Raw genomic sequence first — 11266 nt, 5'->3', positions numbered from 1 at the left:
TTGTCGCTTTACAGTTATCAATTTCGGTACAATTACAGTTGATTACACATATTCTTTTCGTAAGTATATATATATATTTTTTTTATATATGCATTACTCATATTACATATTTGCATTTTTGTTTTTCTTTTGTTTAACAGACAGGTTGTTGCTGATTTTGTTGTTCTTTGTTGTTGTTGCTGTAGCTTTTTTCTAGTGATAACAATGTGCGTAAGCATTCATCTGTTTAGCTTTCATTTTTGCAGCTTATGGGGTAGTACATAAAAGCAGGGAACTAACCCATGGTAAATTAAGGAAACAACGCCTGATCTCTAGCCATTAAAGTAAAGTTTAAGAAAGATAATATGTGTTGTAGGGTTTGGGAGGAGTCCCAGAAATGAGAGGAAAGAGAAACTTAGCTGCTGGCAGTGCCATAAAGAATGGTCAATGTTTAATGGCGATAAAAGCAAGAGATGAGGATAGAATAGAACCAGGGAACACCCTCTGGCATATCGTATGTACAATTGATTGGTGTGGCGAGGGGTCATTCCATTATAAATTATAATTTAAAGATTCTTGCAAGGTTTTTTTTTCGTGTGTGTGTGTGTGGTGTGAGTGTTTGTGTGTGCTTCTGAGTATGGGGGCTGCTAGCTATGGGCGTGGCATGTCTGCTGAATTTCTAATAGTATTATTTTGTAAATATAACAAGGTGTTGTCATATGCGCTGCTTAATCATACAAAAATAAATAACTTAAGAACTCAGGTTTACAATGTAACAATTTAATTTAATTTATTGTATTGCCTTAAAATTATTCAACATCAACAATGTTTCTTTACTTTCTCTATACCCTACTACTCTCTCTCTCTCTTGCTGTTCTCTTTCTCTGCGTGTGTGTGTGTGTGTGTGTGTTTGTGGTGTGTGTCTAAGTGTGAACATGTCTGGACGTGTCTGCTGCTGGAGGAAAACCCAATTGGGCATTGGGCAGTCGTTTTTCCGTATATTTCATTTTGTTTTTTGTTTGTCGCACACAATTGACGATCCGTCAGTTGCATAATATCACATCTCATTGCCGGAAGAACGGGGCTGCCTCGCATCCAGCTCCAGCTCCCCCCCAACCAACAGCAGCCGCACAGCCGCACGCTCGCTCAACCGATCAAATTTCCCGCTCTAACATTTCATTTCACCTAAAGCAGTCCGCAGTCCAAGTCGGTGTCTGCCCTACTGAGGTTTCACTGTACAGTTCTCTGTGTTCCGTGTGTTCTCTGTTTGTTATTGTGGCAGCCGACAGTGAGTGATGAGCACAACAAAATCATTTGAGAACGTTCGAAACTAATGTCTGTGGTGTGGTTTGGTGTGGTGTGCGGGGAATGGGTTGGATGATAGTTAGGGTGAGGGTTCAGTTGGGTCTTTCATCAAATGGGGAAGATACAAACTATAAACTATGAATTATTTAAAGTTAAATACGTAGTGTTCCGAGTACACGACAAACCACTGAGCAAGGTATACTATGTGTTGGGGGGGTTGCTGTGCGTCTCCCCATCTATCGCATCGACCCCTAAACCAGTGGCAGGAAAGCCCACCCGAGCCCCGACTGGTCGAAAGATCAGTGGGCGAAGAAACGATTGAATGAATGAATCATTGGTTTGCTTTGTTTGCTTTCATTTCATTTCATTGTGAGGTTAAGTTAGGTCCTAGAGGCAGTTTAGTGATTGAGTGAGCATGATGTGACTGTGCGAGTGGGGGGGAGGGGAGTGTTTGATCGAGGGAGGGATGACACAGCTTTGGTTCTTGGCTCAGTGGTCTGACTGTACTTGCGTGTCACACCATAATATAATAGTTAGTTTAGGCACTTAGCATATTCGATTGTTTTCATAGAAACAAAGTATATGTTTACACATATTTATGTATGTATACATATACATATATGTATATGTATATATATATATTGGTTTTCAGTTGTAGTTTTCTTTCTCGCATTTTTGTTACATTTTAAATTACATTTCGGTAGAAAGTCTTCAGTTTAAGAGTTAATTCTTCTCCTTCTCTTTCGTTATTTTGATTTTGGATGAGTTTCGTTTTTCGGGGAAAACATTGTTCGGTTCATTTCATTCACAGTGTGTTCATCATCAGCGCTAACTTAAAGAGAACAAAAGGTATTTTTTAGCCGTGTATCTCTACTAATTCTATGCCAAATCATATTGAAATCTATCGTTAGTTTTGGGTGTTTGAGTGTATGTGTGAGTTAGTGAAAGGCGGGGCGCAGTTTTGTACTCAAAGAAAAGTTAAAAAAAAAAAACAGAGAAAGAAAAGATTTGAATATTCCTTGCAGTTAAGTGTGAATATCCCATACGCATTTCTAAACTTAATTCTTAGGCCTAGAGTAGTTTTTAATATATATATTTAAATATATACTTGTATTTGTATCTCTCTCTATTTATGCGCACACATTTAGATATCGCGTGTACGCGCTCTTAAGACTACTGATTATTCCTCCTCCTGCTCCTAGTCCTAGTCTACTCCTGTTGCCAATGGATGATGGTTACGCATTAGGGAACAAATAACATGCTTCTCGAATAAATCGTAATTCACTTGTTTGTGTGTTTGTGCGTAAAAAAGGAAACCAAAATCGATAATGAGCATCGTTATTTAGAGGGGTGTTTGTTGGTAGCAGCATTATAAATTGAGAGATAGTTTAACATAAGAATAGAATCTGTTTTTAAATGCCTATTTGTGTTGTCCTAAACCTCGTAGAATTTCGCGTGTGAGTGTTTTATTTTCATTTCATTATAGTGTTATGGCACCTTGTTGTATATAGAGTGTATTTTGTGTGTGTTTTGGTGAGTTGAGTGTAGAATACATTTTTTGTAGGCTTTTATGTACAATACAGAGTTTGTAAATATAACATTGGATAGTGTCTGCCGAGCCGAGCTGAGCTGAGCTGTAGCCGTGTCCACCTACGCTTTATAAGGATAGAGTTTAGTTGCTTTAGCAATGCACTAACTTTGATTAAGAATCATTTTCCGCTTTTCTTTTCTTTTCTTTGCTTCTTGAAATAGACGTGAAACCATCAAACTGAGAAAATTGCCATTCATCGTGTGGAAACAAATGCAATTTTAAAATATATAAGTTATTCTCATAAGTATCTAAATGAAGGATATACTCAGGTGTGTGTAGGGATGGGTGGGTGAGTGTGGTGTGTGGTGTGTGTGGCCAAGGGTATGTTCCGTGTGTAAAAGGATCCCTTATGTCGTGAACTAAGTACGAGAATCCACTTCACTTCAATAAATCAGTTTGGTTAAAACAAAAAATAATAAACCATTTGCTCAAGCAAGACCAACTGATAAAATGTTGTTGAAAAATGGTTCAAAACAATATATCAATATATGTATATAATGTATGCATGCGCGTATATATCTAATTAATAGAAGTAACCCTAACTTGTGGGACTAGCGGAGACATAGCTATGTATATAGATAACATATACGCCATGTACTCGTATCTGTGTACTTCTGTTTTGGCTATAAACATTAAGTTTGATGTGAGTGGTGTGTGTCGCGTGTGTTGTGTTGTGTCGTATGGTGTGGCGTGTCGTGTGTGAGTGTAAGCAAAATGAAAATAATGAATTACTAAACGTAGGTAATAACGTAACGTAACCAACGTATGTATGATTCATGATGCATGAGTTTCATCAGTAATTTATCAGTAAAACCGTTTACAATTTGTGTAATCTTTTCTTTTGCTCTGTTTTGTCGTTCGATGCAAGTTGGCTAACTAAAATCAAAACTTAGACTTATTCACTCGGTAAACATTAATGCTAATCGTAATCATAGCTTAGGCATATTCATCTCTTCGTCTACACTTATCCTCTCTCCATTATCCATTATCCACTCATCCATTCGTTATTCTGCAAATATCATCGCTGCTCTAGTCCACGGTGTACCCCTCAAGCTTAGGTAAAGACGTAGATCAACATTAACCGATAACTGATTAAACATATACATATATATATATATATGCTTATATACATGTACATATATGCAGGTAAATAGCTGGAGAAAGGGGTATGCACCATTCATTATTCCTCTATTCCTTTGCCTACTAATATGATAACTGGTCCAAGCTTCGCCTGCTACTCCAACATCTTCTCCTTCTTTCGTTCTTGAGCAGCAGCGAAAGCTGTGGGCATAAGATTAGGCGGGGATTAGGTTACCATAATGCAAAAGGAAATGAATGTAGAACTCACCTTTTGTATGCCTCCTTAGTTAGCTGGTAAATATCTATAGCATAGCGCACTTATAGATGTAACAAAAATTGTTCTGGTATTTACACATGGAATTTCATATATTTACAGGCAGATAGATGCATTATCAGGGGCATCCTGCAAAAAGGTCTCTCTCACAGTTGCCACGCTTTTGGCAACGACTTTCCCTTCCCCTAAGAGTTGTTGTGGGCCCTGGACTTGCGGTTGCCGCCAGTCCCCGAGCCTACATTGGCATTGGTATTGTGCTCTGTCCCAGAGCCATAATGTTGCTGATGATGTTGTTGTTGTTGCTGGTGTTGGTGTTTCTCCTTGCTCTGGTGGCGTCCACCACCTGCCATGGGTGAGGCATGGGAGCGGGCATCTGTACATATTGGGTAAAGTTCACATTAATGCGGGTTCCATCATCAGTTTCCTTTTACTCCAACTCTTACCTTTCTCCTTGGCACCGACGGCATTGCTGCCTTGAGCTGAATTAATGGTCTGTGAGCCGCTGGCAGCTTTGCCAGAGGGTACAGCATTGACGGCTGGGGAGGCTCCTCCTGCTATACGCTTCTCGGTGGCGACCACACTCTTCTCCACGGCGGCAGCGATTGTGGAGGGATCACCAAAGACTAGGTCCATCTTGTGGCTGCCAGTGGGCGAGAGGGTGCCCGTGGAGGCACTTCCATCCTTGCTGTCCGTGGAGGCCTTGTGATGCTGGGCCACCTGGGCATAGCTCAGCTTGCTGGCCGTGGCGGCGGCAATGTTCTCGTTCGATGTGGAGGTGGCAACGCTCTTCTTGCTGGCTGGATCCTTGGTCAGGCTTGCCTCCTTCTTGGCGTGCAGGGCGGCAACGGAGGGCGGTTTCTTGTGCTGGCTGAGGCTGCACTCGGCCAGGCTGGCGGTCAAACCGGTCGCAACTGTCGCCACACTGCAGGCGCCAGCGCCCGCGGTCACAGCAGTGATTGGCCCCGCACCCCGTGCGTAATCGTTGTGGGCAGCCAGCGGTGGCGGCAGCTGCTGCTGCTGCTGCTGCTGTTGCACAGTCTGGATGTAGGCTTCGGCCAGACGTTGTGGCGGATGCTGCTGCAGCAGCGGCTGCTTTGGATGCATTTCATCCTCAGTCTTGTTTGATTTATCCAGCTGCTGGGCAGCACCAGGTCCGGCTCCTACCCCGACTCCGGCTGCGGCTGCCTCCTCCTTGCTGCTGGCATTGATATTTGGTGTTAGACACTTTATCACATGGGTCGAACTGTTACTGGAGCTCTGCTTAGTAACGTTTTTAGTATTGTTGCCCTCGACGGGCGCGTACTCCACGGCGGCGGGCGTGGGACTGACCGGCACATTTCGCTGATGCTGCTGGAAGTTGGGAGGCAAATGCGGCTGTAGCTGCGGCTGTGGTGGTTGCTGCTGCTGCTGCTGCAGCTGGGTCTGATTCGGATGGTGCTTGCTTTGGACAGTCTCCTTGCGAGCCTTGCCCTTGGCTCCTCCGCCGCCGCCACCACCACCGCCAGTGCGGACTACGTCCGAGAGGCGGTTCTCGGACCAGTTGTTGGCAGCGACAGAGACAGCCGGACTGTTGGCCAGATGAGTAATACCTTCGCCTTGCTGGTGATTGTTTGAACGCTGCTCATCGCTGGTCTCCGCGCTGCCGCTTAGCTGCTGCTGCTGATGATGAAGAGTTTGTTTCTGTGTTAGGGCAGGCGCAGAGGAGGACGAGTTGGTGCTGTGCCCGGACGCACTATTGGCCTGAGGAGTGTGTGGCGTGCTTACCGATGCTGACGAGGCTGGCAGTGGTGGGAAGGCGGTTGCCTCTAGATCAAACTGCGGCGGCTGCACTGGCACCGCCGGCTGCTGCTGTTGCTGCTGCTGCTGTTGTTGCTGCTGATGCTGATGTCCCTGATAGCCCAGAGTAACGTGATGCAGGCCACGCTCATTGCTGGCACTGCTGGCTCCACCCGAAACACTGTTGTTCGCAGATCCACCGCTCCCGGATGCAGCTCCACTGCTGACGCCCACTCCGCCGCTGTTCCCCACACTGCTGCCGATGGAGTTGTGGTGATGATGATGGTGATAGTGGTGACTCGATCCCTGCTGCTGTCCCGCTGCCAGGTGGTGCTGCGAGGACAGCGCGTTGTGGTGATGATGATGGGAGCTGTTCGACATGGACGAGTGCTGGGCGTGATAATTAGGATTATAGTTGTTGCCCTTGTAGTTGCCCCGGTGCTGGGGCGGTGGTGGTGGTACATCGTGAATATTGTAATGGCTCTCCCGATCACCGCCGCGATGGGAGGGGCCGCCGTTGCCTGACTGCACATTGCTGGCGGAAGACGAGGATGATGAAATCATCTGCTGTTGCTGCTGCTGCTGCTGCTGCTGATGCGGCGCAGATGGTGAGGTGCCAAAGAGCTAAAAGGAGTGAGACTTAGATACGGGAACGTCCCAACATTTTCGGACTACTTACCCCCACTCGGCCGCTTGGAGAATAATTGATTGTGCCGCCCTCCTCATCGCGACGACGACGACGTGGACGCGTCTGCCATTGCAGCGGCTCCTTGCTGATTGATGTGGCCATCGACGAGGATGTGCTGGCCGACATGTTGCTGCTGCGATTGACCTGTTGCATTGCATGCGACACATGCTCCACGTTCTCCACCGCCTCCTGCAGCTCAACTTGCTGCTGTTGCTGCTGCTGGTGCTGCGGCTGCGACTGCTGTTGTTGCTGGCTCTGTTGCTGGGAGGCATGATGGGCCACCAGATGATGCTGGTGCTGGCTGGGCTGCGGGGCCAGCGTCAAGGTAGCCGTAGCCTGAGGACTGGCATAAGATACCTGAGGTGTGCTTGCGCCGCTAGAGGAAGCCAAATGATAGTGCTGCTGCTGCTGCTGCTTGTCCCTGTCCCTGCTGTTGTTGCTGCTGCTGCTGCTGCTGCTGCTGCTGCTGCTGCTGAGCCTGTAGATGGTGGCCATGTGTGGGCAGACCCTGAGCCTGGGTGCTGTAATGGTGGTGGGTTGACACGGCACCGCCATAGCTCTTGTCCAAGTTCTTTTGCATGCCACCTGCCATTGGAGTGTAGGGTTGAGAAGAGCTTCCACATTGATGGATTGTGAACAACTTACCCTTCCAATTATTACTCTTGATGGTGTTGTAGTGACGATTAGAGTTGTTCACCTGCCCCGTTGCCTGCTGCTGCTGTTGGCTGTTGGACTTGGACATGGGCGGAGCTTGTCGGCTGCTGCACCTGCTGCTGCTGCTGTAGCTGCTGGTGTACCGGCTGTTGCTGGGCCTGCTGCAGCGTAGCCTGTTGCAGGGGATCCACAATATTGGCCGGCACCACGCTCACCATGCCACCGGGTATGCCACCCGCCAGCTGGATGGGCACAATGCTGCCGCTCTGGATATGGGATGGAGTCTGTGTGTTGCGCGGGGGTTTGCTCCGGGGCTCGCCGCGTGGTCCCGAGTTGCCGCCACCTCCCATATTGTTGGGATTGCCGCGGTGACTATTGTTGTTGTAGCGGCCGCCGCCACCACCCTGCGGCTTGGATGTGACAATCGTTTGTGCGGTGGGTGGAGGTGCGGGGGCGAAGCTGGCTACAGCCTGCGGAGCCAATGCGTTGGCGGTATAAATATTGCCACCAATCTCATAGAAGTTCTGGCCATGGCCGGCAGTGGTCACAGTGCCGGGTGGCCATGGACCAGCCAACAAGCCGGGATAGAATTGATTCTGTTGAATCGGCTGCAGGGAGAGAGAAACATTAGTATGATGTGATTCCAGGTCGAATGATATAATTCTGATTACTTACAATCACTACCTGATTATTGTAGGGAACAGAGGCGGGGCCAAGGACTGCCCCATTGGTGGTATACAAGTATCGCTGTGGGGCGGACGCATAGCTGACAGCGGCAGCCCCAGCACCAGATGGATCATACACTGCCGCAGTCGGTGGTGATGTGAGACGGTAGCCGTTCTTAATATTTGGTACAGCTTGTATTCTATTGATAAACGATTTGGGCTTGATGCGTGCCATAATGGGCTTGCCCTGAAACTCCTTGACCTCCTCGCGCAGATACTTGAAGGCCTTTTGCGCATCTTCGTCCGACTCGAATGTGATGTACCACGAATTGTTGGCAGCAAACTCGCAGGAGATCGGCCTTGGGCAGTTCTCGTTGCTGAAAAGAGCCTGCAGCAAAGGGAAATCAAATTAGCATTTGAGTACAGAAAATAAGTAGGAGGAGGCGTAGGCGAAGCTGATTTGAGCTGATGGCAAACCTTGACGTCATCGAGGGGCGTGTTGTTGGATATCTCGCGCAGTATGATGATGCAACGCTTGCGATTGGGACGCACGCGCAGACCCTCGTCATCCACCTGAACGTTGGGCGACTCACGCAGCACCTCAGTAATAAGTTTGATGTCCTTGCTTAGTTTCCTAACAAGATTAAATCGGGCCACAGTCCATATGGGCACATACTGGTCGCTGTCCATCTGCGACAGCAGGTATGTATCATTGGCCAGATTCTCTCTGTGGAAAGAGTGGAAGGAGAATAAGTCAGAGAGGGAGCTTTGGAATAACCACCAAGTGAGTGCTTACCTTGAAAAGTAATACTCAAGCTGAGTAGCCAGCATTTGCTTGAGCTTGTCCATCGGTAGATTCGGATCGTCTCCAGCTGGGACATTGGGGTTGTTACCCTGCTGTAACTGTGGCTGCTGTTGCTGCAGCTCTTGATTCTGGGTGGGCAGCGGTCCATTGGCTGGCACTGGGACCGGTAGCTGGACAGGAACAGGAACCTGGACCGGGACTACAATGTGTTGGGGTTGCGGCTCAATTGCAACTAAATTCGTATTATTAACACCAGGTACCAGAGCATCGGTTGTGTAGCAGACGACGGTGCCATCTTGGGTCTGGCCAATTGCCCCATTCATGATGGCGAATTCTGGATTATCGATGCTCTCAGCAGCAGCACCCGCAATGGCAACGGCAGCGCCTCCTCCTCCTCCTCCTCCTACAACCACTGCGGAGTTAGCCACGCCCTGTGCCTGTGGCGGCGGAGGCGGATGTCCGTATTGCAAGTGCTGTGCGGGATGAGCCTGAATGGTCTGAGGAGACTGTTGTTGCTGCTGCTGCTGCTGCTGGTGTTGTTGGTGGGCGTGCGTATGAGCAATAATCTGCTGCTGGTGTGGATGAGGCTGCTGCTGTTGCTGCACCTGAACCTGAACCTGCACCTGCTGTGGATGCTGATGTGAAAGCTGAGCGGGCTGTGGCGCTGCCACGGCTGCGACTGTAGCGGGGGCAGCGGCTGCTGGTGCGGCTGTGATCAATGGTATATGGGCTGCTGCGTTGGGGGCTGCGATCTGTGTTGTGGTGCCGAACAAGTTGGTAGCTAACATTGCCGTTTCGACAGGAACATTGGCGTAGACCGGCGGCTGGATTTTGACTGCATCTCCATTCATATAGACATATCCTCCTGCAATTGGACATTAGCAAACGTGTGCATGGATTAGTTTATGTGTGTGTATGTGCTTTTAAGTGAAGTTCTATAAACAAGGTCATTTGTTGTTGTTGCAGACGTAATGGGAAACTTTCGTAATCGGACGACGCGAGTGACGTGACGCTAGGAAAACGCTAAGAAAACTTTCCCAGCCAAACCAGATTTAATATTATAAACAAATAAATTTGATGCCAGCATACCATACCGACAGATGGACAAGGTGTGTGCTGCCCCTGCTGTCAGGTGCCCGTGCCTGTGGCTGCCACCGTCGCAAAAAGCAAAACTTCTGCCTCACCTTAAGGCGTTGCGAGAGCAGCAACTTATGCGAGTTCTTCTTCAACCCACTGTACGTACCCTCTATTCGCACACAAGTGCAGCAGCAGCAGAAGCAGCAGCCGAGGGCGAGGGTTTGGGTTTGCAGGCATATGTGATTGGTTTTGACATAGGAAAATAGTATTACTACTAACCTAGGTAATATTCCATGGTAACGTATGTTGCAATTATCCGGAAATTCCGCACAAAGACACGGTCGGTTCGCTTTTAAATATATTTTTTCCTCCTCTTTCGAACGAACGGAACGCCTCAACACTCACGCACACACACACACACAGTCACACGCGGCACACTCACACACACACAGACATATACACACGCACACAGTGGCAGTCGTGTTGCCACCCAGTCGAGGAGGCTTTTCGATTTGGAAAATTTGATTTTCACTTTGATATTCTTATTGCATGAAACTTGATTACAATGCAATGCGAACAATCAAAGGCAGGCAGGCAATCAAAGCTGCAACACACTTCTTTTCGCTGTTTCGCTATTTATTTATACTACTGCTGCTGCGGCTGCTCCTCCTCCCCTGTTCCTGTACATTTTCTTCAACTTCTACGCGACCGTTGTCGTCGTCGTCGTTTAATTTTCCGTGGCCTGGTGGTTTGAATGACTTAATTTTGTTTCTTTTCGTGTAGCTATTTTCGCTTTCCTTTCTATTCTTTTTCTTCCTCGCTGCTGACTTTTTTCGTCTTCGTTTTTTCGTAGCTTTTTTTTTTTGCACACGCAGAGAATAAAATTGAAATTGGTCGAGAGGCTTTGAGGCAATTGATTTTTTTTTTATTTCACACCCAACTTGCAACGACACCAAGCCGACAGAGTAGCACAACAAATTTTGTATTGCTTGCAAATGTTCTAAATAATAAAGTAATTGTTCTTTTTTTTCCACAACGAACTTGTCACGCGAAAAATCCAAAAATTCACTTCTCATCGTCATAGAAAACTTTCGCCGTTCCTCTGTCACCGTTTCGATAGGCTGCGAAAATCTGCATGGTTGCATGCGATAAATTTATATAGTAGGTAAATCGGGATCGTAATGGGAATGATGGAATCGAGACCTAAGAACTTAATTTTGCTGAACGAAAACACTGACTATATTATTTAGTTGTATTAATACAAGCGGAACGTCCTAAAAGAATTCGTTGCGATAGCTCTCAGAGCCGAAGACCTCTAGCAGCTGTCAGCTTCGGCTGGCATTGAGTTTTCGTGTTTTGATACATAATATAT

The 11266-nt window shown here is 47.3% G+C and overlaps 1 protein-coding gene across 3 annotated transcripts; it reads right to left on the bottom strand.

Annotated features, from left to right (window-relative positions):
- Window positions 1–997: 997 nt before the first annotated feature.
- Window positions 998–11008, bottom strand: LOC117895707 (la-related protein Larp4B). Of its 3 annotated transcripts, XM_034803555.1 has the most exons (11): window positions 10174–11008; window positions 8809–9682; window positions 8490–8739; window positions 8023–8400; window positions 7461–7955; window positions 7339–7426; window positions 7158–7278; window positions 6685–7114; window positions 4673–6629; window positions 4224–4602; window positions 998–4156 (listed from the first exon to the last, which is right to left on the bottom strand). In XM_034803555.1, exons 1-10 carry the CDS (start codon window positions 10187–10189, stop codon window positions 4415–4417), a joined length of 4797 nt encoding a protein of 1598 aa, XP_034659446.1. In that variant the 5' UTR covers window positions 10190–11008; the 3' UTR covers window positions 998–4156; window positions 4224–4414. The 3 variants fall into 3 exon arrangements, with proteins under 3 accessions (XP_034659446.1, XP_034659444.1, XP_034659445.1); XM_034803553.1 differs by lacking the exons at window positions 8023–8400; window positions 8490–8739; window positions 8809–9682; window positions 10174–11008 and having other exon boundaries at window positions 4673–5888; window positions 5994–6629; window positions 6685–7278; window positions 7339–7475; XM_034803554.1 differs by lacking the exons at window positions 8023–8400; window positions 8490–8739; window positions 8809–9682; window positions 10174–11008 and having other exon boundaries at window positions 4673–5885; window positions 5994–6629; window positions 6685–7278; window positions 7339–7475.
- Between the last annotated feature and the right edge of the window lie 258 nt (window positions 11009–11266).

Source organism: Drosophila subobscura, chromosome J (genome assembly GCF_008121235.1).
Source record: "Drosophila subobscura isolate 14011-0131.10 chromosome J, UCBerk_Dsub_1.0, whole genome shotgun sequence".
Lineage (NCBI taxonomy): Eukaryota > Metazoa > Arthropoda > Insecta > Diptera > Drosophilidae > Drosophila > Drosophila subobscura.
The sequence above is the reverse complement of the archived record's forward strand: the minus strand, read 5'-3'. Positions and strand labels throughout refer to the sequence as shown.